This window comes from Pezoporus occidentalis, unplaced genomic scaffold (assembly GCF_034315485.1).
Source record: "Pezoporus occidentalis ecotype Australia unplaced genomic scaffold, CSIRO_AGI_Poc_V1 ctg29, whole genome shotgun sequence".
Classification (NCBI taxonomy): domain Eukaryota; kingdom Metazoa; phylum Chordata; class Aves; order Psittaciformes; family Psittacidae; genus Pezoporus; species Pezoporus occidentalis.
In genome coordinates this window covers 5,128,637-5,156,619 of record NW_026914829.1, presented here as the reverse complement: position 1 = coordinate 5,156,619, position 27,983 = coordinate 5,128,637, and the positions used below count along the sequence as shown (strand labels likewise).

Sequence of the window (27,983 nt, the reverse complement as noted above, 5' to 3'; positions counted from 1 at the left end):
GGAGTAATGAGTGAAGGTAAGCCTGAAGGTCATCCTCGGCTCCTGGCTCATCTGCCCTTGTGGGGCAGATCTGCTCTTTCTGCTCCCTGACAGCAACTGGGCTTTAAAATGACATTTGAAATACCTCTAAAGTTTAACTACCTTATACAGATAGCAATTAATACCACAAATCTGTGTCTTCTCTTAGCTGCTTGTATGAATTATTCAAAATACAATCTAATGATAGAAGATGAGTTTAATCTATCCGTAGGCTGAACAGGATTAGGTAGTTGAGGTATATCTTTGATAACATCTATGATAACGTCTTTGTAGTATAGCCACTCTGTAAGGAAAGCCTGTGAGTGCTTAGGGCAATAAAGGTGAAATAAAAGTTCTTTCACAGATTAAGGATATAAAATTTACCACTACCGTGCTGTGGCAGTCAAATATAGTCTAAACATACCTGTCAAAGTAACATTTGTTTTAGTGAGCAAAGCTTTTTCAGAGGATGTAAATTAATAGTGAAAATAATATGCTTCAAACGTTCCATTAGTATTTCAGAATATACCTACTGGTGGTTGCTGGCTGTTACCCAGCTAAAAATGAAATCTATTTTCATCATGTCTGACTCTAACATGCTACCTTAAAAAAAAACAAACAAAACAACCCACAATAAAAACTACACCACAAAGAAATAAAGTTGAATTAATTCAGTTAATTAGGGTAATTGACTTACAGAACTAAGTGCATCACTTTCAGACATTCGTAGTGTTTACTATAGAGTAATCATTTTAGGTTCTTGTCTACTTTTTATTCTTCAAAATTTGCAATGTTTATTTATACAATATTTTAAAGGATTTTAAAATGAGGCAATTAGCTACCAGCATAAATGAAGAAATATAAACTCAGAACACTGTTAAAATTGCATCATGAGCATTTTTGTTTGGTATTTTGCATTTTGATTGAATTAAGCTGTATTTACAAGAGAGCTTTATGTGACAACAAAGGTGAACTTGAGTGTATTTTGGTTTTGGCCTCCCATATGAATCCTACCCTTAAAATTATGTATAAATATGTTTCACATGTATTTCATACCTATATTTAAACATAATTTCTTTTGTTTAGACTTTTCACTCACATCACTGCTCCTTTAAATGATTAAAGTCTCAATTTTACTCAAAACTGTGTCCTGTGACAAAAAGAATGTTTTACTCCCTCTTGATATTTGGCACAGCCCTCATTACAGTACTATGGTAAGCTAAGAGGATCCAAAAAGCTTGTGCATATTCAGTAACCTGTGGCTCCATTATAACCCACAATTTGAGACATTTGTCCTTCTCATAATTCACGACTATTTTATTAAAGAGATAAATATTTCTTTATCTAGGTTTACTCCATACTAGAGACACAAGCGTAGCAGTAATCATGTACTGTGTCATATAAATGACTGAAGTCATAAGAGTGTGTGGTTTAAAATGGAACACATAGTAAGCCACACAAAGTAAACAGACTTAAAGTACTTTCACAAGCATTTATTCCAACGTAAGATACACAATCTTTCTCCTTCTTTATACATTCAGTATTATTTAGAATAGATATCACAGCATCTCAATATTGCATTAATTGTCACCTTGGAATATGAATTATAATTACTGAGACAGAAAATTTAAATTACATCTCAGGGTTACGGCTAACTAATTCATGCTCCATCACTTGTTTCAGCAATTGTATTGTATAAATATAGAACAATCTTAGCAAATCAAAAGAAAGTTACATATATTAGTTATTGTCAATAAAGTACTAAATAATTTATGTTGAAAAATTATCGCCTGTAAAATTTTCGATTTTTAATTATCTATTAATGATCCTCAAAATGAACTCAGTGTCAGATACTGATGCCTATTTTGCTAAAATACAGCTGTAATATATATCTGTCAGCCTATTCTAGACCTTTATTTCTGGGTGTAAAAAACAGAGGATTAAAAAGAACATTTCCCTTAATTCTTTATTTCATATTTTATGAAGTGTTATAATAAAATAGACCATTTTAATTACAAATTATTTAAGAGGATATACATTCATTAAAAAAGTTAAGAAAATAAATGATTTTTAAATTTAGATTTGAATTTCTGTAAAGACACAAAAATAAGTGTCTCAGTTTACAAGGTGAACCACTGATTTTACTTTTTTTTCTATTAAAGTTAAATTATTGCCATGTCCCAGCAAAAGCTGCATTCTGCACTCATTATAACTAAAACAATCATCCTGCTGTTCCATGTGCTCTAGATATTCATCATATGGGTGGAAAAACACTTGCTATTTTTATTTAAAAACCTTTAAAAACAAAGTTACTGAATCAACCCCCAAGAGAAAAATACCCATCCCAATTTCTCTTTTTTGTTGATTGTGGTCAACAAGCTGAACAGGATTAAACAACATGCCTTTACAGCAAATGTGGCCATCAGCACTTTAGGATAAGCATTAGGACAATTATTTCCCAAAGCAGCCAGGAGGTGATCCTTCTCCCCTGCTCAGCACTGGTGAGACTATATCTGGAATACTGTGTTCAGTTCTGGGCTCCCCAGTACAAGAAATACATGGATTTAGTGGAGTTAGACCAGTGAAGGGTTGCAAAGGTAATTAGTAGACTTTCACATGCTGAGAGCTAGAACTGTTTAGCCCAAGAAATAGAAGGCTTGGGGGATCTTATCAGTGTATATAAATACTTGATGGGAGGAAATTAAGATGAGGGAGGAGCCAGGCTCTTAGTAGTGTCCACTCACAGAACAAGACAGCTATTACAAATTAAAACTCATGATGTTCCATCCTAAAACAAGAAAACACTTTTCTGTTGTACAGATAGTCAACACAAGCAAACGTTGCCCCAAAAGGTTGTGGAGTCACCATCCCTGGAGACACTTGAAAACCAACTGGATACAATCCTGGGCAATCTAGTCTAGCTGACCCTGCTTGAGAAGGGTTGGAGTAGGTGTTCTCCAGAAGTCCCTTCCAATTTCAGAGATATGTACAGGGGTCCATCCAGGAGATAAGTTAATTACAGTGTAGGTTTGAGGACCATTCAGGAGGCAGTTAGAAACAGAACTTTAAATCAGTCTATACAACATAATTCAGGCAGGGAGTGAAGGTCCAGAGAGAACAGCCTCTGTCCCATGTTTACTCCTGCACTGTGCCTAAAAGATTTTACAGAGTGCTACACGGGCTGAATAAAAATCATGGTTGGAAATAGTCTAACAACTTGAGTCTACTCAACAACCCATATCCAGTCTCCAGCCCTTGCTCTGAGTACAACTGAAACACCATATGCACAGTTTAAGTTGCTACTTCTAAAATGCAATTCTGAATTACCACCACTAAGAAGGTAATACCTGAAAACATCTTGAGACTGTGGGAGTACAGATCAATCGCTATTATTATAAATTAGTCATATACTGAAGCTCCATTTTGTTTAAAGGACTGCCCCTGCTTGCAATCAAAGAAACAATAAATTGGCAACTGGTAGTTCAAAAAGAATAAATAGAAAAAAGTTGGTAGGTCAGTAATACTTCATAATTATTATTTGCTCTGTTTTATATGAATTCTGATAAAGATCAGAAAGCCTTCCACTAAAATTGATGTAAAGGGGAAATCATGGAAACTTATTGTCAAATTATAATTATTATTATGAACATAATAATATGTGTTGATTTCAAAATCTATTTTTAAATAGTTAAAACAATATGTTAACTGAACTCTTAATTTTTATTTTTTAGCTTCAGATGCTTTTTAATGCAAGCTATATGCATATGCTATATTCATAGAAATCGTATTAACATTCTCAGAGACTCAGAAACTCTGGATTCACTGGAGGGACAGGGAAAATGGTAAGAAAACGGTACATACCATTACAAGATGGCAACGCTCGGTTCCATGCTGGCTTTCCATCTGCACCAATTACACATGTTATAGTTGAAGGATCAATAATCTTATATCCAGAATCACACTGGTATGTAATGGTTGAACCAAGCTTAAAGTCTGTTCCAATTCTTGTCCCATTCATGATGTTTCCAGGATCAAAACAAGCTTCCCGTGGCTTTTCTGGTAAAATGAATTAAAGTAAATCTAAATATGCTTTCAATTAAAGTAAAAGAGCGCAAAATTGAACAATTATCAGTGTTTTTTTCTCAGTCAGTTTACATCTTTCAAGAGCTTATTAAAATATTTTTCTTGTTTCCATATGCTTACTACAAGGTCATGGAAATTTGCATTAGATTAGTTATCTGGCCAAGGAAATTATACTGAAAGGATCTAACCAAGAGCATTTTCTTCCTACCTTTTGTTAGTAGAACTCTCCAAAAGCTGAATTACTCCAATGAAACTTAGTAGTGTAACAGAAGAACTAGGATTTCTAGAATTCACCACTTAACACTATTTATGTTTTTTAACCAAGTATCATGATCAGTACTCAATAACTTCTGGCTAGAAATTTGCCATGCTATGGAATAATTTAAACATTAAAAATTTACTGCCCCTTTATTGTTTACAGCATGCCTCCTTTCCTTGTTTTATGTTAATAAACTACATATTTTAATGAAATACTCAAGGAATATTATCAGAGAGCAAAACTAGATGTCCATAATCACAAATTTAAACATTGCCAAGGTGATCAGCTCTGCTGCAGACACTTTGTGCAGCAGAGCGGAGGATTGTGGTGAATGGGGAGGGTTTCCTGAGCCAGGCAAACCCAGGGGACCAGAGAGACCCACCAGGAGCTGTCAGCTTTCACAGATGAGGGTGGTTGACAGGGCAGGCATGGTGTAAGGGTAACAGTGGTCATCTGCCACCCCGAAAAAGGCAGTCCTACAGAGAATGAGCGACCAAGGGCGCTGGAATAGGGAAGGCACACAAAGCATGGTGTGTCAACCAGGACCTGGCATGGCAGTTTGCACAGCAGCTCACACAGGGGGCTGCTCTTTGAAGGAGGGGCATTCCACAAGCTAAGTAGGACTTCAAGTCAACATAACTCGGCAACCAGCTCTGCACAGGTCAAGGACATTCATGCTATCTGACCCTCAAGGTAGAATGGGGCACTCATCTGAGCGCAAAGGCTGCAGCTCTGCTTGGGGGGTCTGCACCATCTACCCCAATGGTGGTAGCACAACTACAGGCTGGGCAGAGAACGGATTGAGAGTAGCCCCCAGGAGGAGGACTTGGCGGTATTGGTTGGCGAGAAGCTCCATGCTAGCTGGCAGTGCGCAAACAGAGCCCAGAAAGCCAGTTGTATCCTGGGCTGCATCACAAGGAGTCTGACCAGCATGTCAAGGGAGTGGATTCTCCCCTGCTACTCTAGCCTTGTGAGACTTCAAATTAGACCAGCCTCCCAGTACCCAAAAGGGGTCTACAAGAAATCTGGAGAGGGACTTCTTACAAGGACAGGTATTGACAGGACAAGGCAGAATGGCTTTAAACAGAGAGGAGATTTAGATCAGATATAAAGAAAAAAATCTTTACTGTGAGGGTGGTGAGACACTGGAACAGGTTTCCAAGGGAATCTGTGGCTGCCCCATCCCTGGCAGTGTTCAAGGCCAGGTTCAACAGGTCTTTGAGCAACCTGGTCTAGTGGAAGGTGTCCCTGCCTATGGCAAGGTATTGGAACTAGATTATCCTTAATGTCTCTTCCAACCCTAGCCATTCTATGATTCTGTAGATTTTATATAAATATTAAATAATGTACTTATTGTACTGCCTTACTGCACTGCCCTTATTGTACTTAATGTACTATTGAAAATAACTTCTAAAAATACAGTGCTCTGCACATATACTTTATTATTTCTTTTAACTTTCAGTTGCATACAGGCACACGTGAGATATATACATCAATGTGCTCGGCTTCCATGATCAAGAATAAGAAGCTGAGGCAGCACCTCTGCTGATGAAAAACAGCTTGATAAATCTTAGCAGAGAGGAAAATCAAGCTAGAGACAGCATCTGTGACCAGAAAATGAACCAGCATTTGAAATGTTTACCTTTAATAAACAGTCATTATAACCCATTTTCTGGCTAGTAATAGGTTCCCCCCAGAAAATGCAATTATTGTCCTGCAGTAGTTATTAAAAAAAAATTGATATGTAGATTCAACAATAAAATGGAAAGCAAAATGTATTGTTATGTATCAGCAAGGAAGCTGCAGCAGTCATGTATTCTAATTAGGTAAGACAATCACATTATTCTACAACTCTTTTACAAATGCTACTTTTGATGTGCATCTTCTATCTCTATTTTTTTTCTGGAAGATGAAAATGTACATAAATGAATTCTTCACCTCGGTCTTCACTGGCAAAGGCTCTGACCAAACCACCCAAGTCTTGGAAGGCAGATGCAGGGACTGTGAGAATGATGACCCGAGGCCCACTGTAGGAGAGGATCTGGTTCAAGACCATCTTAACCTGAATGTACACAAGTCCATGCGACCTGATGGAATCCATCCGCGGGTCCTGAAGGAGCTGGTGAATGAAATTGCTAAGCCACTGGCCATCATATTTGAGAAATCATGGCAGTCAGGTTAAGTTCCCGATGACTGGAAAAAGGGAAATATAACCCCCATTTTCAAGAAGGGGAAAATGGATGACCCGGGGAATTACAGACCAGTCAGTCTCACCTCTGTGCCTGGCAAAATCTTGGAGCACATTCTCCTGGAAGGCATGCTAAGGCACATGAAAAACAAGAAGGTGGCTGGTGACAGCCAGCATGGCTTCACTAAGGGGAAATCCTGCCTGACCAATTTGGTGGCCTTCTATGATGGGGCTACAGAACTGATGGACAGGGGTAGAGCAGTTGATGTCATCTACCTGGACTTGTGCCAAGCGTTTGACACTGTCTCACACAACATCTTTGTCTCTAAATTGGAAAGACATCAATTTGATAGGTGGACCACTCAGTGGATAAGAACTGGCTGGATGGCCACACGCAAAGAGTTGTGGTCAATGGCTCAATGTCCGGCTGGAGAGCAGTAACAAGTGCTGTCTCTCAGGGATCAGTGTTGGGACTGGTTTTGTTCAACATATTTGTCGCTGACATGGACAGTGGGATTGAGTGTGCCCTCAGCAAGTTTGCTGATGACACCAAGCTGTGTGGTTCGGTTGATACGCTGGAGGGAAGGAATGCCATCCAGAGGGATCCTGACATGCTTGTGAGGTGGGCTGATGCCAACCTTATGAAGTTTGACCACACCAAGTGCAAGGTCCTACACCTGGGTCAGAGCAATCCCAGCCATAGCTACAGGTTGGGCAAAGAAGAGATTCAGAGAAGCCCTGTGGAGAAGGACTTGGGGGTGTTGCTTCAGTGTGCGCTTGCAGCCCAGAAAGCCAACCGTATCCTGGGCTGCATCAAAAGGGGTGTGACCAGCAGGTCGAAGGAGGTGAACCTGCCCCTCTACTCTGCTCTCATGAGACCTCACTTGGAGTATTGTGTGCAGTTTTGGTGTCCTCAACATGAAAAGGACATAGAACTCTTGGAACAAGTTCAGAGGAGGGCCACGAGGATGATCAGGGGACTGGAGCACCTCCCATATGAAGGCAGGCTGAGAAAGTTGGGGCTGTTCATCCTGGAGAAGAGAAGGCTGCATGGAGACCTCATAGCAGCCTTCCAATATCTGAAGGGGGGCTATAGGGATGCTGGGGATGGACTAATCATTGGGGACTGTAGTGACAGGACAAGGGGCAATGGGTTAAAATTTAAACAAGGAAAGTTTAGATTGGCTGTAAGGAAGAAGTTCTTTACTGTTAGGGTGGTGTGGCACTGGAATGGGTTGCCCAGGGAGGTTGTGAATGCTCCATCCCTGGCAGCATTCAAGGCCAGGTTGGACGAAGCCATGGGTGATATGGTAAATGTGAGGTGTCCCTGCCCACGGCAGGGGGTTGGAACTGGATGATCTTAGGCTCCTTTCCAACTCTAGCTATTCTATGATTCTATGACATGGAAGAGAAAGTCTGTGTTCTTCCACACATTTACAGAAAACAACTTTTAAAACCTGTATCAATGCAAAGAGGTATTTGGCAGTTCAGTATGAGTTCATCTTGAAGTAAACAGATTTGAGTCTCAATACATACTAAATAATAGTTCCTTCCCTGTATGTTTCCATTGATTATGGTGCAAACAGTACCTTTATAGTCAATGGCAAATCCTGACATTCCAACAGAAGCATCACTGCGAAAAGCCAGAAACAGGCTGCTACCACTGCTCTCTATTCTTTCAGGAGCCTGTGAGCCTTGAAAACTACCAATTAGAGGACTGTTGGAATCTTCCCCTTCATAAATATGTAGAAAATCGTAACTGGGTTCCATACTGAAACTGAAAATAAAGGAAAAAGAGAATTAAGTCTTCATTTCTTTTTCATGAGATAAACACTACTGTGATTGTGGCTGCCAATCTTCTGCCTAACACATTTTCTTCTCCAGAAATAAAAGCCCTTTAAAATATGATCCACAGTGAACATTTACTAACTTTCAATTGATTTGAAAACCTTCACATTTCCAAAAGATCTACTATCTAGCCATCTTTCAGGCTCTGTCTACAGTCAATGAAAAAGAAGCATATACTCCCAATGACCTTAACACCTTTCTCAAGATGAAATTAATCACCTGTAGCAGAAAGGCCACCTCTTACCCGTGATCACAGGAACGATCCAGACAAATAGCTTAAATTAAAAGTCTAGATTTTACTTGCCTTAGCTGGATGATATTAAGCCCACCCATCACAAATATAAATTTACCATTTTAGATGTAAGATGCTTTTTCATATGGAAAAACCACTATCCTGGTACTTGCTTCTGTTCATAACGAAATTATATCAGAGAACAATCCTAAATAAAGGTGCAACATTATTATTCTTCTTACTAAACCATCTATGCTATGCTGCATTTTATGACATATCTTTATAAAAAGCAATAATGAAGATCAATGTAATGCTTTTCAGAGGAATCTGAGATGAGTTCTGAGACAATATAAACACAAGCATTTTTATGAGAAACTTATACAGAGCTAGATAGAAGGATACACTAGGACAACTAAAGGAAATACAAGTAAACCTACATAAAAACAAACAAACAAACAAAAAGCAGCCAAAGACTCAGTCAAGTGGCTGGATTTTTTTGTTTATATTTGTCTTAATAAATAAATATTTGGCTTTTTTGCAAGTGTGGTGTTCAGCTGCTTTCTTTTCTATTGTATCAGTTAGTATTGTTAAACACAAAATTTCCAAGTCATGTAATGTCAAATGAAAATAGTTTCTTATAATGAATAATATTTCATGCCCTATTTTCAAGAGGTAAGAGATGCCAGAAAAATGTTTTGAAACTTTTGCTAAGACAGAGAATTCTCACTTGAGAGTTAGAAGAATTGAAAGAAATAGCAGTCTAAAAAACAAAACCAAAGAGAAGTAAATTGCACAGGGCACTAGTTGTCAATCTTCCTGTAGCCAACACAAATTTGACAAAATATATTGCACCTCTCTATTCTCAGCCCACAACTTTATCCTACGCAGGCACTGCTGCCTTCTCAAAGCCCTTTTCTTCCTTGAGAATAGTATGGGTATTACCTGTAGCATACTGCCTAAAAATGAGAACTGTTAAATAAAATGAACAGAAAATGGTTATGTTAAGAAAGTAGATTTTGTAGCTGTCAAAGAAACATTACACCTCTTGATCCTATTGGATCTTGGGAGTATGTGGGGAGGTTCCTGCTGATTAGAAGCTAGCCAATGCTACTGGCAGTTTATACGAAGGGTGTGAGGAGGGAAGACCCAAGGAACTACAGACCTTTTTTTTGTTGCTTTTTTGTGTTTTTTTTTGTTGTTTTGTTTTGCTTTTTTTTTTTTTAAAGGCTGTTGTTGTACTGAAGAACCTATAAACCAAAATGAATGGAGTTGGGAGCTTTTAAATCAAGTGATGGCACATATATGTGATCTTTACAATGTAATCTTGGCGAATCATGTCACATTGAAAACATTCCTGGAAAAATTATAGAGAAGATTATACTGGGTACAATTGAAAGCCACTTAAAGAATAATGCAATCATCAGGCACAGTCAACATGGGTTCACTAAGGGAAAATCTTGACTAACTTGATATCCTTCAATAAGGTCACCCACCTAGTGGATGAAGGGAAGGTGGTGAATGCAGTTTTCCTGGATCTTAGTAAGGTTTTTGATACCATCCCTCACTACATACTTCTGGATAAGTTCTCTAACTGTAAGATGAGCAGATTCACAATGCAGTGGGTGAAAAACTGGCTGAAGCACAAACCTCAGGGGGTTGTAGTGAATGGGGCCACATCTACCTGGTGACTGGTTACCAGCTGTGTTCCTTGGGGTTCAATTCTAGGGCCAGTTCTGTTCAATGTATTTATTCACACTCAGGATGCAGAAGTTGAAGGCACCATTACCAAGTTTCCTGATAATACCAAACTGGGAAGTGCGGTTGACTATTGATGGAAAGATGCCCTGCAGCAGGACCTAGATGGGATGAAATTTAAGGCTAAATGGCAGATTCTGTGCCTGATACAGAATAATCCTGGGTAGAAGTAGAAACTGGGAGAGGAGAGGCTGGGGAGCAGCTCTACAGAAAGGGATATATGATGCTGGTCAAGAGCAGGCTCAAGACAAGTCAGCAGTGAGCCCTGGCAGCCAGGAAGACAAACTGCATCCTGAAGTGCATTAAACACAGCATCATTACAGCTTCTTCAGGAGGGAGAGTGGAGAGTGCAATTATCTATAACATGACTGGAAGTATAGCATAAGCTGCAAATTCTGTTACAGTGCTCATATTTGTATTCCTTAAAATAGAATTCACAAACAAACCTGAATTCTGAATAACTATAAATTTCTTTTTTTCTAAATTGAAATGGATCCTTTGAGCTTATTATGCGGGCAGTCCACCGAAATATGCTGCTTACCATACCTATCGTGATATCTTCAAGAGTGTAATGAACAGTAAACTATTCTCATCTCTTAACACTCTTCACATACCTGAAGAACAGAATTATCACATTCCTGTTTATATAATTCCAAGTACCTTAGTCTTTGATGCTTTAATTTTTTGTGTATCAGTATTTTACTAGAAAACACATTTCAATCAGTCAACAAAAGAAACTGTTGAATTTTCAAACTTGTTTTGTTTTTTGCTGGTGGTTTTTTTTTTTTTTTTGGTACAAATATTACACAAAAAAAATCTGAACATGACATCATCTCCTCCTAAAAGAATCAGAATTGTATCAGCATCCCACTGAAGTCAACAGCAATGTTGCTATTAGCTGGAAAATCACACTTAGGACAGAGAATCTAAGAAAGAAAAAATATTGCATTTGCATCCATAGATACAGCAAGCAAGATGATTATTTAGGCTTGATTCAAATAGAAATGATAAACTGAACACAAGGATATAGCTATATCCCTGAGCTTAAATATATGTAAAAACTGTTTGCAAGAAATGCAGTTTGATGATGGAACACACTGAGCAATTTAACTTTTTTAATTATTATTATGAAAACATTATCTAGATGTCTTCCATCTCTTAAATAGGCCATTTTTTTTCCCTTACCTATGCATTCCAAGCAAAATATTTTTACTCTGTATTTGTAAAAAACTTTAAGAACTGAGTTACAGACAGAGTCTGCACTATAGTTCAAGTCTTTACTATAAGGTACAACAATGTAAATCAAGCATTTCTAAAACTGACAGTTTTTCAAAGATATTTCACAGGTCATAGAATTTTTTGCTGCTCAGGAAGGTATTTGATATCAAAACTGCCATATAACTACATAGTTTTCTTTTACGCTATTTTTAAGCAATGATATAGCACAAAACTCGTGTACATTCCAGGACTTAGCCAGAGCATATAATTAGAAGCTTTAAGAAGTGATAAATGATGCCATTTTTAGACATGACATTTAACATTTTTTAAAACAGAGGCATTCATCCAGAAATGGTACCTTTTGAATATCAAGGCAATGACAAAGTCAGGGTTTACTTTTATTCTCCAGTCACATTCTTTCCCAGGAGGATAAGGCTGTGGATAGTTAGGGGATAAAATAACTCCTGCTGGGCCTGTCAGGTTTCCTCCACATGCAGCTGTCACAATGTAAAAAGAAAAAGGAATATGGTCACATGTTAAATTCACAAGCACATATTAGCTGTTAAACAGGAGTAAATTGACTTCTGCTTTTACTAATTTCCAGCTAACAAACATTTTTATATTTTCCTTACAAAAAGTCAGCTCTGTGCATATCCAAAAGAAGCCTAAGAAAAGCTCTTTCTAAAGAAATAAAAATATGTAGTTAAATAGGAAGTCACAGAATCATGGAATAGTTAGGGTTGGAAATGACTCTAAGATCCTGTATATTCTTACCATTACTTAATGCAGGGTTTTTCTGACTGTAGATGTAACACAAAACAGTTTGATTCACTCAGTAAAGGTATTACCCAAATAAAAAATCCAATACATTCATTTAGTTACAATAAATTAAACATCACTTTGAAACAGATAAGGAATCCAACTTCCAAAGACAATAATCACACAGAATTCTAACTAGAAAGTGCAGTAGTAAACACAGGCTGCATTTATATTACAGAGTCACACAGACAGACAGGAATACATTTGTAGGAAAAACAGTTGTTACTAATGGCCATTTCTAGCTGAATGCTGGAGACTGAATGTTGTTTCAGTGTATCAGATGCACTCATAGAACATATTTTCCAGTTTAGTTTCACTCAAATGCTCCAAGAATATTCAAAATCATGAACTAAAGTGAGAACAAGAAAATTTGCTTGGAAACAATGCTCCTAACCGAAATGAAGACATTGATAAAGGCATTTCCCTCATGGCACTTCTGAAAAAAAACTAAACAGTATATTCTTCTCCATTATTTATTTATTTGTTTTAAAAGTTAGTGTATTTATGTATTTGGAGGATTTTGTGTCTGCATTTTTTGAATTTTAGTAATTATTTTTGATCTCTCTTTTTCTTTCATTTTTATTTCTTTTCTGGTTTCACAAATACTGGTTCCAGCAATATTTCACATAAATACTGGTTCCAGTAATGTTTCGTGTTTCTGAAGTAACATGTGTGGGTATATGTGCTGATGATTGAACCTGTGATAACCATGACGAAAACTATGAAGTACAAATAGAGCAGAAAACACTAAACAATCAGGAATGGAAGTCACACAACCTTTTAGAGTAGTGAGTAGTAAAGTTATTAAATGTAAATACTTTTTAATGTATAAGTCTGCAAACTGAAATAAGGACTTTATGAAAAATTCTAAAAGACACATAATGGCTTTACAGAACTCTTATGGTTTCTAATATTGTCATGTGCACAGCACTTCTTTAATCTGCTTTCCCTTTCAAAGTCTCTTTAAGTATGTGGAAGAATAACAATATGAATACACTTTCTGCCTCAAAAACCTCTACTTTTCCTTTCTCTCCTTCTTTATTTCCTTCTTCCTTTTGTATTTAGTTTCCTGTTTGTGTTGTTTGGGGGGTTTCTTTGTTTTTTGTTTTTTTGTTTTTTTGTTTTTTTTTTTTTTTTATTAGACTATAAAGAAATATTGAGTGATTATTATTGCTGTTTACAAAAACAGTATGAATCTTGTAGACCATCAGACACCACATATATTTTATTTTTTATTTTATTTTATGTAATTTTTTTTAAATTTCTGAATAATCTGAGTATGTTTAGTAAACAAATCCACACTGATATTTAGACATTGCACACAAGGTATGCAGAAGACAATGTTCAGATTATATGCTGTTCTAATTCTGCTAAATGATATGGAGTTAGAGACGCTAACCTGCATCACCCTCAATACTTCCTGGTATTTTTGAGGTATCTATAAACGCTTCAGAGAAACAGAGAGACTGCAGTTGTTTGGGGATTTGCTGTTTTGGAAAGAGTCTCTCTATAATGGCTTGTAGAAAGAAACAGCATTATCTTTATTCTAGCTCTATTAAAATATATTGCATCTGGCTTTTAGGATCATGAAAATAAGTCTTCTTTTAATTATAAATCAGTAAGCAAAAAATAATCATAAATATTTAAAAAATTACTATACCTAGCAGATAAATTTTCACAGATGTTGATTAACTCTATTGTTATAAGAGCTACATTCATGACCTTAAAATACATTTCAGCAAGACTTCTAAGCCTGTAATCATTAGCCTACTGACCTCAGAGAAACCTTTATGCCATATAGGACTACAGAACCAAGAATCAAAACTTGTTTCAAAGAAAGAACTGCTCCCACCCTCTCCTGCTGTTAAGGAAATATATCTAATTTCTTTCAATAGCATTGCCACTTGGACCCCCTTCTCTGCATCTACCTTTCAAAACAAGCATCTGGCTTCAGAAAAAGATAACTTTAGCTTTCTAGGGATAGCACAGGATGGGTATTTAACATATAAAAGAATTCAAAAAATTTTCAGAATAAATGCTAGACTGAAGTTTATGTAACTAAATTATTACACAGAAGACCAAGCTAACAAGACCATTTCAGTGAGAAATCTTTTTATCCAAATTACTGCTTCCATTTAATAATTTCTCTTAGACTTTGTTAATTTTAACTTTGTATGAAGTTTAACCAATAGAACACAGTAAGAAAATGGCACCCAAAACCAGTGTTAAGCTTGAGAATGAGGCTGTCAGTAAGTATGAAATAACTGGGTTCTGAAAAGAGCATCACTCCGGCATGAGCATCGTATATATGCCCACTAGTTGAGTAAGAAATCTGACCTGTATTAATCCTTAAAAGAGACTGACATTTCATCTGATTACCTATGCATGTAGGAGGATCAGGTTGCCAAAAGAATCGGTTATTCAGTTGCACACATGTAATTTTAGCCTGTCCTTGAAGTTGATAGCCAGGGTCACATTGAAAGGTGTTAGTGTCTCCAGGCTCTCTGCTGTCTCCATATCTAGTACCATTCTGTGGTGTCCCAGGATCGTTACAAGTTGATGCAATAGAAGCTGTAAACGGATGATGAAATAAATCTTTAAGGTGTAGATATTAAACACCCATAATTAAATGCAGAATATTTTTACATGAGCATTCCAACCAGAGGCAATATTATTTATTCATAAATTAATACAGGAAGGCATTTTGTCTCCTTTTTTTTTTACAAGAATCTGCCCACTAAGATACACTGTGATCATGTCAGCTTCCTGCCAGTTTCCTTAATATAAAATATGGCCTGAGAGGAAACACGCACAAGCTTTTCTTTCTTTTTTTTTTTTTTTTTTGTCCAGTTAATGCATCAAAAGAGCTAGTAGCTTCTTTTCTCACTTTAATGTTCTGGTTATCAACACAAATTTCTTCATGCACTTTGATGCTTTTTTCACAATAGACTACGTAGCATAATATTCATAACATTGGTTTATAGTCTTAATATCCTGCAGCATGAAAATGCTATGTTTACTAAGTGGCTGAATCAAATAGCAGTTTTATGTAGCCCTGAAGTTCCTGTATCAGGTGCAAGCAACAACTTTCTTAGGATTCATTCAAAATGAATCCAAGCAAAATATCTTCCCTATGTTTAGTCTCCTGAGTTTGGATAAGGATTTTACTTTGTAAAAAAATAAATTAATTATAAAAGCAATGTTAAACTGAGCAGAACAATCAATACCGTATGATTTAAAGCAAGTAATCATTCATAAAGTAGATACACAAATATACATCCAGTACGGATTTGTGGAAGATGCCAGGTCTTTTACACTGGCTTTAGGTATTCAACATGCTGAGTTGCAATAAACACCAAGGAAAGAATGTATTCAGAGCAGTATGCAGCACTTCAGGTTCTTGGGTTTCAGGATAGTGTCATAAATTACAGGCCAAAAAAGACTAAGAACATAAAGTAATATTTCTTTATGCTTGATAATCACTTTCTGTTGTTTTAAACAGAAAGGCACAGACTCTTCCATACCTCCTATAAATGATGTGTTAGTGACAACAGACTGTCCTCCCGCCTCTCCTTTTTGGGGTGGGGTGTATTTTGGTTGGGTTTTTCTTTTTTTTTTTTTCTTTTTTTTCTGTTTCAATACCAGGAAACATTACTATTTTATTAGAATGCTTTTGCTAGTTCATTTCAAATAGTACAACCCAAAGGCTTTCATAAGACAGATTTATGAAACTATGTAGACACCATCACCACCATGCAACCTCTGTGCCCATAATGTGCAGGTAACCCTTTTTCTATATCAACAACTGCATCTACTCCTTCCATCCACACCAGAAGAGTATACCATTATAAGAAACAGCAAGAATAACTAAACATTTGGAAAACTGAAACAATTATCCATTTGTACAACTGGAAATTATTTTTTTTTCTGTGTTGCAAATTTTCAGGGGACAGTTTGAAAAAAGAATGAGCAAAATGAGAAACAAACATTTGATATTGGTAAAATGGTTTTCTGTATGTTCTAGCAAATAGGTGGTCACTTAGACAAATCACAGAAACTGTAAAAGATCAATATATATCAATTTATGGGTTCTGATAATTAACACACTAAAAGGCTCTTTAACATTTCATTATTCATAATTTTTTGACCATGTTTCCATTCCAAAATAGTGTCTCATAACTTGGGATGATTCCTGTATCTAAATGAAGTTAAAGATATAGCAGGTTTTTTAGAAGTGGTGGACTGTTTTTCCACCAGAATTTATAAGCATCAGTCCCAGAGTTAAAGTAGTGCTGTCATTACTGATGAATACTGTGTAAACATTTCCCACTCTAACAATTTACATGACATCCCATATTAGTGCAGTTTACTAAATGTATACTTGGCCACAGGGGATGGAAAACATGGTCGTGACATCAGAGAAGAATTTATCATTTGACAGACAATAACAGCTCTAAAGAATGGATCATTAGAGTGCATATTTGTTAAGGAATCGTAATTCTTTCAAGTAAATAAACATAAACCCATCCCTGCCATTAATCAGTATCTTTTTTTCCATAAAATCTCTGAATATCTATATTTTCTCCTTAAAAGGTCATGCAATATAATATCTTAGCAAATAACATCTTTTCAGTTTTGACTGTGTCAAGTATGCACCAATTATGAAGGACTGATGCCTTTCAATATTCATTTCAAGGTTAATCTCCATTTCTTATGATATAAAGTTCTAAATTTTAAAAACAATCACAGACGTTTAGTAAGCACCAAAATATCCTTGTGTTTACTCTTGCAGACTCAGAAGTTATGTACTGGAAACTAACAACCTTTTTATCATGCCAAATACATCTGATCCTAATTAAACAAAACACCAGCTATTTAAGAACCGATGTGTCATCTAGCAAAGTGAACATTTAGACAGTCAATTTTTCAAATTGTCTCCTTTCCAAGTTGTTTTACCTCTCAAGATTCCCAAGAGGATCTGTAACTACATGAAAATTACACAGCTACTACTGCTTCATTTGGTACTGTGCAAGTATCTAAAAGGTATAGAGGTTATATGCCTTCATAAGTAAACCAGACATTAAAAATAACCAGTTCTTCTGTCACTGGTCTTTTATAACAGGCTCATTTCTTCTCAGCCCCTAGACTAATACAGAGTCATGCAATTAATATCTAGCTTACACACTTATGATAGGCCACGTTTGCGCTCTGATATAACACTGCCGTATACAATTTTCAAAAAAACCCCTGATGAATCCAGAAACTTGAAGCTGAACACAATCACAACATACATTCTACTAAGCAGGGAAACTAGTAACTACATTTTAGATTCATGGATGCTAAATCAAATCAAATTTCATAGTCAGACTTCCAAGAAATTACTGAGAAAAACTAGGTGACTAAAATGGCATGGCCAGGAGAGAGGATCTAAATTCCATTAAGCTGGAAAAAAATTAAATTGCTGCTTCTCAGCTCTTACACTTATGTTCAAAGCCGTAAGCTACATGAGATTCAGTGTGTTATAGAGTAATACTCTGAAAAATTTCCCATCTTTACTGTCTCCTCTGCTAAGAGAGGAACAGGCTTCTGTGTATGAAAAAGATGAAACCAGGTTTAGGTGCCAGAAGAAAGGGCATCTGGCAAAACTGCAAATTGCTAGGGAGTTCCAGACCTCCGTAAGTTGGCAGCCACTGTGTTAAGACTCTCTGTTTTAAATTTAATAATCTTCCAGAATCCCATATTAGACTTAGTTTGGATCTGGCTCTTGAAATAAATTTTCAAAATTGATTTAAAACTTCAATGAAAATCAATATAAGGCTGTTTCTGAGAATACAAAACCCCGTATTTTTGTGTGCCAGTAGCCTTGTGAGGAATATGCTAGATTTGTGCCTGATCTATACTTCACCTGAAAGACATTTCTTTTAATTGTTTGTTTAGCCTGTAATGTATTGTAGCTCACAAAAAAAAAACAAAACAAAACAAAACAAAACAAAAACACCAAAAACCCCAAACACAGCCACAACATCACCTTTATCAAATATATTTTCACTGTATCTTTGGTGAACAATCATCTATGCCATTTGCTATAGTGTTGTGTTGCAACACTAGTTTTTTCTAGTGGTTATAAAAATAATAAAGACTTTTCTGGAGCTAAGCTTGAAAATTGCAGACAGTGCACAAGCTTCCCCTGTTTAGTGCATTATCTTTGCATAATAGGTCTGAGAAGGAGTTTGGCATATCAAAGTACATTAGCATCAACCATGTATTTAAATGTATTTTCCAAGAATGTAAAGAAAGAAGAAACTCAAATGCAAATGCAACCCCCTTCATTAAGTCTGAAGTACAAAAGCTGTTAAGTTTAGAGATAGCCATCAAAAAAATCTACAAGCTTCATTTGTGCTTGTAACCAAATGAAGAACAGCTTACCCTCTATGAGGCTGAGGATGACTTGCCCAGGCCATGAATTAGACAATGGACAGCAATGCTAAGACATTTTCATGAAATTATTGTGAACATCCAATGCAACAGTTATAGCATCACAGAAAGCAAAAGAAGAGACTGAATTGTGAAATGATTAGGTTATAGACTTTAAAATGGAATCATGAATTCCAGTGTCTTGTGTCCTTTTATTTATTTTAACAAGGGAAGTCCTGATGGATTTCATTTTCTTTGAACTCAAAATTTAGTTAGTTAGCAAAAACATGTGATTATGCATGTGTACATTTCATTTAAAATATATTTTTTTGCTAACCTCCTTCTCTTGATAATTTAATTGTGAATCAAACTGGAATAACTGCATGACAAATCCTAGCAATTGAGATTCTGTCATGGAAATGCTCCTACTACCTAAATGCAGTAGCTCCAGCCATTAAGCAAGTGATTAAAAGATATCTCAGCAATAAAAGAACAATTTACAAGACAACATTACTCAACAGATCTAGACAGGTGACAGTTACTGTAGGCATCAATGCAGACAAAAAAATGATCAAATGGAATGACAAAACCGGGCAGAAGCAAGCATCATTGCTTAAACGGAATTAAGCCCAGTGTTATCAGTAACTATCAGAACTGCTGATGCTTAAGCTCTTGTCAAACAAAGATATCAATAGATGTGTCACATCAGACAACAGTTCCCAAATGACTGTTCTAATTAACCGCTCCCTATAAGTTTTTCATTTCTATTATCATAATTGATGATTTGTGTTGTTAAGATATAGCCAGGTATCTTTACTTGTCATTGCTTATATCTGCATTTAATTCAAAAGCAAATTTTAAAAATATTGGGAGAGCGAGAAAGCAACAGCAGAACTGGATTAAACCAACTATGCAAGGGCCTTTATTTCATATATTCGCTTTTAATAAAATGAATGTGTGCAGCTCTTCTAGTAAGACATATTAAAAAGAAATTGAGAAAAGAATCTGTTTATTTATTAACATTTTACTATTTGCGATGTTACCTTTCTGTTCACATGAAAGCAGACACAGGCATACTGTTAATTAAAGTGTATTCTAACCAAATACTATGACTAAGAGAAATGAACAATGCCATAGAACAAGATGTAGGCATAGAAAATGACCACAGAAGGGTCTGACTCTGGAAAAGGCAGACATTTCCAAAAATGTTTTTTTCTATTATAAAAAGAGTGCAAATAATCCTTTGACGTATTTATAGCCTGGAGGAGCAAAATCTATGAAGCCGGCTGAGAAACTATGAACGCATTATTTAGTTAAAAAATAAAAAATGGGTACAGTTCTCCAGTTACAACAGCTGAGAATTTAGTTCAGAAAAAAAGGTTAGACTTTAAGGGTAGAATTACTCTTAGGTATTGTTAAAACAAGGCTGATGCTGTAAGAATGATAATATGACTATCAACTGCCCATGCTGTTCCTATCATTTGCTACTTCCATTGGTTTTGTTAAATATCGAGAAAACAATTTATATGGCTAGATATAAATAAGCTCTCAATAAAATAAAGTTAGGTCAATAAAAGCAATGGACCATAGACTAGCATGGAATCAAAGCACTTTCAGAAGTCTAGGGTAGCTGAAGATTAACATTCACGGCAAGACTGATCTGCTTCAAAATACGTGGCTAGTCTCATTCAAGATGTCTTACAATATCCAAGGTATCTGCATAGACATGGAAGATATGACCAAGGACTTACGGATGTATAACCTGGAGTAGCAGACTTAGACTAGCTAGGATACCTTATGGCATTTCAAAGGGAACTTAACACCTGTGAAAAGACAAGTAGGATTCATTTCACCTGCCCTGAGATGTCCAGAAGTTTGAAATATACTGTACGTTAGTACATCTAGACCTATAGCTGAAAAAAAGAAAACAGCCATTTCAGATGGAAATTAATACCCCACTTACCTTAGACATGTAAAACAGAACTAAGCTAGGTTACAAAGTTTCTTCTTGACAGTTAACTTAGACAGGAAGTTTTTGCTGCCAGTAACTTTGTTTTTTTTGGAACAAAGAGGCAAATTAGCAAATTTGTCTATGCCCTTCTTGTGTTCACTTTTTGTATTATGACCAGAAAGAGTTGGTTCACATCCCTGCCTTGTAATATACAGCTTGAATGTATTTAACCCCCACAGTAAAGGTCAGTTTTGTACAATGAACTCCATTTATTGTCCTTTTATGCACGATTAAATGGTAATTAAGTTTTAATGAAAAGCAGTAGACTGATTACAATTAACATAATCACTCTTGTCAGTTTGTGTCCTCATGTCTACTTGCTGAGTTGAGTGGACAAGACAGGGCACTTTTAATAGCGTTTAAACATTCTTTTTTTAAGCTTCAACCACTTACATTTTTCCATCAAAAATTCCTTTAATTACATTTACAATCAACAGTAAGTACTTTATAGGTGTTATTTTCTGATCTACTTCATACTATCTTTTCACAATGCCTCCTTTTTAGGCAGATGCAGTAAAGACATTTTAGAGTGCAAAGCATAGAAAGTAATCAGGCCATCCACAGAACAGTGAAACAAATTCTCGAGCAAGTTTGCTCTTTAATGCTGTCTTTAAACTGTTCATTTGACCATATATTCTCAGATGTATATCCTTTGTATGATCCCACAAGTTGATGTTCATTGACACACATCCCAATTGCATAATCCAAACCAGAAGTTGTATGTAAGTGTAAGAGGTCCAGAATATTGAAGGATTTCTAATCCTGTGTAATTCTGCACCTGAAGTTTACTTCTTGGATTGTAATTTATATTAAAATAAAATGCACTCATTAATAAATGCAACACATGAAAATACTTCAAGTGACACAAAGACACAAAACTTGACCAGTTATCTTCACAGAATTTGTAATAAGTATCCACATCTTCTGGAATAACCAGAAAAAGTTTAAGCAACTTAAATTCATTACTTAAAGAACTTTAAGAATTAAAAACTACTAAAGTAGTGAATTTTCAATACCCTGTGCAGCTTTGCTATAAATTGGCCTACATGTTGAACACATAATGAAAACTAAAGTATGCAGAGATCTTCATTTAGCCGCAGGTTGATTAGTTTAAATCCTTTACAGATCAAGGCCATAGTGGTCTCCCTATTACCTCAAGGAGACTAAATAAACTAAGCTCTGATTTTTAGATTAAATAATTAAAAATTTACTTTAACATATTCCTTAAATCATATATTTTACTCCTTACAATTAAAAATTAATAAAACATTCCACTTGTCAAGCAGGGTGAATGAAACTAGCTAGCAACTGCTGGCATGATCAGTGAATGCATCCACCAGATGGCAAAATCAGTTCTTCACCCTTAAGGCATTAAATTATCTCCTACTTACCACAAGTATCATGGAAGGTCAAAAAATGTAATGACAAATCTGTTTAAATACTTTCCTCCTTTCAAAATCCTTGCATAAACTTATAAATATTTCCATAAAATACAACATAAAATGTGTTTACTAACCTTAACAGAGTAAAAAACCCCTTTATTTCCAAAAATGTAAAATTTATCTTCTTTCAACAACATGAAAAACAGCATACTGGTCAGAAATTTTAGAAATATTGATTTTGTTCTGTCTTTGACTAATTTTTGCATTCTTTTATCTAGGTATCTTAGGGCTGATAGAAGAGCCTCTGGTTTGGGGGGTACAGCATTAAGAAAAATCAAGCAAAATTAATTAAATGGATAAATGTAAAAGACATTATTTAGAGACCAGGAAATGCCCAAAGTGTATTTCCTTATGAAATAATAATGAGAGAAAACTTATCTGTGCCCTTTGCATCTGAATGACAGCACCTACAGAAGTTTTAAACAATACCCCTACTCTTACATGCTTTATTAATTCATAGTTTTCCTATGCTGCTGAGCAGAAATATAGATATGTAAGGATTCAACAACTAAGAAAATACAACGATAGTCTCCTTTGGGCCCTATCCTCTGTCTTACCATTCATCATGTCGTAGAAAAACTCCACATAGTTAATTTTATGGTATTGATCACTTCTACAATATTGATAATATTCTTTCACTTTAGAACTGAAGATGAATTAGATCCATTTAATACCAAATTTTAAAATCTATTTCAGTATGTTAAAATGTATTTTTCAGTTTAATCATGTACACAAACAGTTGTTAAGGTCATAAAAATGATGCATGATGTAACCAATCTTGTGAGGAAAAAAAAAAAACAAGCAATACAATGTATAAACACAAAAGAATATATTGTTAGGTAGCACTGGTAGGAACATTAAAAACTACCAGTGTAGAAGAAAATTTATGTATGTACAAATCCATTTCGACTTGTTAAATAATGCTAATTAGATAATACTAGGAATATGGCTGCTGTGGAAAATAAGAAATAAGAAAACTTAAACTTGAAAGTACAAAACTTCTCCCTAGTTGTAGCTATTTGCATAAATATATGATTAAAATTATCTATTTTTTAAGACTAAGTTATAAGAGGAAAAGTTAATATACATAACATGTATTAATAATATATATCAATACTATATTTGAGATGAAAAATAATTTACATACTTGAAAATTGAATGGAGAAGCCCGATTTGCTGATGAAAAAATCACTGTCAAATTGTAACGTTAATGAGTTGAAAGTGCTGTGAATATCTTCTGGAAGGGCTGAGCCGCTCCATTCTTTCAGAAGGATGCTGCTATCAATAGGCCCATCCCACACCTTCAAGATGTCATGAGCGGCCTCAGTGTCAAAAACTATAAAATGCAGACTGCAAAGAGAAATTAAAAGCACTGTACATTACTCATTCAACAAAATTTAACAAAACTCCAAGCAATCATTCCCATATTGTACTTAGTTTTGGGATGTTGTTTAGGACTGAAAAAGGGCTGGTGGCTCTGCAGTTTTACTCATTTTTCCTGTTGTATGAGCTCATTGTGGAAGAGAGATGCTATTCTGCTCTATAAATGCCTGAATTACAGAAAACACCACTTTGACAGACACAATACTTGTTTTGTAAATTAATTTATCCCTTAAATATCTGTAAGAAAAATAAGAGCTCTGGGTTTGTATAATTTGGAGAGAAGGAGGCTATATTCAAATGAGTGTACCAAAACCAGTGATTGACTTGAACTGCAATTTTAAAAAAGCAGTCGCTACCAGACAGAAGCATACACAGCATAGGAAATTCTGTCAGCATGGCATTTTCTTTCCTATACAAACCAGAAGATGTATTATTCTATCTTTGCCTTATGCCAAAAACTTATAAAATATAGAATTATAATAGAATAATCTGTATTTATCTCAAGGTGAAGTATTAGATTTAGAAAGATGTTCAAGAGTGCTGTGTTATTAGTTAAAATATGCACACCGACTTCAAGTTCTGACTGTTTACATTTTTAACAGTGAAGAAATCTAACAGGTAAATATGAAAATTATATTTTTGTTTCAAACAGCTGTGTGTAGATATTTCTTCATTACATGTGTCATCAAGTTGAAATCATTAATTTGAAGATTGTCATCCACATGTAAATGACACACTGAATTCACCCATGATGGAGTGAATTAATTATTTGGTTTAGAAATGGGATTACTAAAAAAAAAAAAAAAAAGTAACACCCCCCCCCACCCCCCCCCAGTGAGTAACCAGCCATTTGCTTATATTGTTTTGCCTATTTTATTTTTAAAAAGTAATACTTTTCCTTTAAGCAATCAGTTAAAACTATTGTCCCAATAAATTAATAATAAAACACCTTAATATTTACTCAAAATAAATAAATCAATACTATTGTTAAGTAACATTTTTACTGGAAATCATATACTTCTATCCAGTAGATGGAAATACCTATTACATCCTGTTCTTCTATCCTGTACTCCTTTATAGGAATAGAAAACTAATCTCTGTTGCATAACATCAGGCATATTAGTATGAACAGATTATTTTAAAATGTCAGAAATTAAGATTATCTCTCTTGATTAGAAGTTAAATGCTTCTGTTACATTTTTACTTTCACAGCAACTTCCTCTTAGGATTCAACCATCTTGAATATTGAATAGAATTTGCCATTTCAAAGTTTTTGAATCTTTACGCTACTACAGAAAACTGAGCTGAAAGAGTCTTTAAATATTGGTATTCCTTCCACTTGAGTGATTTAGCTACACATCAACAGCAAAGTATGATAGTCTTTCTTGTCACTATGCCAAACTGATGAGGAAAAACTATTTTAAAAGGTCTTCTTGTATTACTAATTCCCTTCTGCCTGAGTTCTGGAATCCTTCCATCATCTTTCCATAAATCATTTTAGAAATAAAAGCTCTAGATTCCATCATTCAGTCCTTGACATGTACCTTTATTTCATGCATTAATCACCAGTTTTGTGTCCCTCGTTTTCTGTATTCTAATTTCTTCCCTTATGCTGCCTACCCTGTGTGGAGAAATCTTCCAGTCTTTACCTCTTAAGCATTCTTGAGTCCTGTCCACACCTCCTATTAACATCTCTTATTCTTTCTCAAATCTGATTATTCTCAATGTCTTAGATGTTACTGGTCTCATTATTCAAATAATTATTAGGAAAAAGTCTCATACTTACATAATTCAAAATGTCAAATACATTAATGATATGACGGAAGAGAGCAGGAATGGAAAGTGAAAACCCTTCAGTGTTGAATATAAAGCTTTATATCACCTAATCTTCGCTACTGTTGCTGCTGCTTGTCAAATCCTCATCAGATCAAAGCATTCATGACAAAAAGACAGCTCCTAATAGACACCCAACAAGGTCCAAGATGCCTGATGTCTGAGCACTCTTGGCAGAGAGTCAGGAACTTTATGGTTGCTTGAGGTAATGCATTTAAGAAATAGTGTTAAACAATTATATTTGATTTAAAACTAATTATCACATTGAATGTGACACTAAGATATAAAAGAAGGGCATTACAGTGACTCTAGGGAAGAATTCTGAAACCACAGTTGACAGCTGTAATAGTTCTGGATGAGATGGTGTCTATTTTCCCCATATAAGTCTTCATAGTGCTGTGATTTGTATTGGTAGAGGGAAAGATGCTGACAACACACCAGTGTTCTGGCTACAGCTGAGTGGTGCTTGCACAACTTCAAGGCACAACATTCCCCCTCACCAGTAGGCTGGGGATTGGCAAGATCTTGGAAGCGAATACAGCCAGAATAGCTGACCCAAACTAACCAAAAGGTATTCCACACCATATGACATCTGCTGAGCAATAAAAGCAAAAAGAAAACTGGGGGCACGTGGGTGGGGGGTGGTATTCATTATTACATTTGTCTTTTGGAGAAACCACTAAGCATACTGAAGCCCTTCTTTCCAGGTTGGACATTGCCTGGAAATAGAGAATAAATCTTTTGTTTTCCTTTGCTTCTGCGCGCCACATTTGCTTTTGCTTTATTAAACTACCCTTATCTTGACCCACAGATGGTCTTTTTTCCCATCTAATTTTCTCCCCTCATGTCCTGCTGAGAAGGGCAGTGACAGAGCAGCTTTGTGGGTGCCTGGTGTCCAACCGGTGTCAACCCACCAGCATACTTTTTAGCATGCAATGTGGGTATTGCTCAAGACAGCAGTTTTGTATTAGGCATACTATAGATATAACAGTTACTAAGTGGCAAGCTCCTGTGTGGGTCATGGAGTTTGCTGTCTGCACTGCTTATCTCTTTTGCTGATCTTGAGAACACTTTAACATATAAAATTTCTATGTGCTTTGCCCTGGCACTGATGGCCTCACTGTGATGGGGAAGCTATTTTGTGGAAAGGATGAGGGAATACATCTTTCTTCCTATCCATGGCTGATATGGATGCTTCTATTATGCAGGTTCCCGAAGTCCTTGTTCAACCTTATGTGTGTTAACACTACTGCTTAACACTATTAGCATATTATGGGGTTTGTGGAATCTGGTCTTGTCCTGGTGTAAGAGAAGACAACTTTTGTGTGAGGCGATATTGAAATGTGCCCTGAGGCAGCTGGTGTCTGGATGGCAGGGTGCATGGAAGGATTTGGGCAGGTTCCTAGGGCAGTTATCATGTCCCAAAACCTGGGACTTTACACCTGAATAGGCAAACCCTGGCCACCTGATAGAAGGGTTCCTTGCCTCCCTCACTGAAAACCAGCAGCTTGTGTAGAAGAGCATGCGAATACAAAGGACAGGCTATAATTTATAATATACTGAAGTCAACAATAAATATTGAAATCAAGCATGTACCTTATTGTCTTTCCTGGATCTGCTTCAATAATCCAAGTGCAATGAAGATTGTTGTCATATGGTGCTGGGTAACCAGGGGACAAAATGCGGCCCGATGTAGCAGCATGAATTCGACCACCACACTCAGCTACAAAATAAGTAAGGATTAAATGTATTTTTAACAAGATCATAATATTTTTCACTTGCATTTTCTGCCCATTCCAAATCTCTCTGTCTTCTAAAAAGGTAACAGAATGACCTGATTTCTCTGAAGTAATACACATACACACAAACCAAGACAGCTACCTGAGTTAAAAATGCACATATGTTCTCATTCCTACCTTGTTATAAAGCAATCAACCATACTTCTGTGATTATGTTATTATACCAACAAGAATAGCTTGATATAAACTGAAACTACAAAAGCACAATTTTAGCATCAGCTAGAAAGCAGAAACATTTCAGAAATATCCCAACCAAGATGTATGACTCTTCTAAGCAATACAATAAATGCTCAAATTCAGAACATACACTGTTGGATTAGAATCGCTTTATATGTTGCTCTGCTGTCAAAATGCCTTAAATTTAATGCTTTCAGGTTTCTTCTATATAATTTCAAATTTAATTATATCAAAAAGATGTTTGAAAATGCATAGTCATGCCCTTTATTATTTAAAAATTTAAATACCATATGCCTACAGAAAGAGTAGATCAGAAATCCATGATTTGAAAGTATGCAGTGTGTTGTTTAAAACACATTTATTATCAATGCTATCGTAACTTTGTGGAGAGATCAGCTGCAGTGCTTAGCATCTAGAATCATATGATTCTGACGTTGCTTGCTAAAAGCATCATGCTGTTGTCTGGCCAGTATAAAAATGCACCCTGATGAAACTGGAACTGTG

At 35.8% G+C, this 27,983-nt stretch overlaps 1 protein-coding gene across 2 annotated transcripts in view; it reads right to left on the bottom strand.

Moving 5' to 3' along the window:
- CSMD1 (CUB and Sushi multiple domains 1) overlaps positions 1–27,983 on the bottom strand; it is a 1,153,012-nt gene that overhangs the window by 181,595 nt on the left and 943,434 nt on the right. For both annotated transcript variants that reach the window (XM_062626215.1, XM_062626216.1), the window contains exons 25-30: positions 27,100–27,226; positions 23,435–23,637; positions 14,800–14,991; positions 11,960–12,098; positions 8,138–8,325; positions 3,880–4,074 (exon numbers count right to left, since the gene is read on the bottom strand). In XM_062626215.1, the coding sequence (XP_062482199.1) occupies positions 3,880–4,074; positions 8,138–8,325; positions 11,960–12,098; positions 14,800–14,991; positions 23,435–23,637; positions 27,100–27,226 (1,044 nt within the window). The remainder of the gene's footprint in view (positions 1–3,879; positions 4,075–8,137; positions 8,326–11,959; positions 12,099–14,799; positions 14,992–23,434; positions 23,638–27,099; positions 27,227–27,983) is intronic.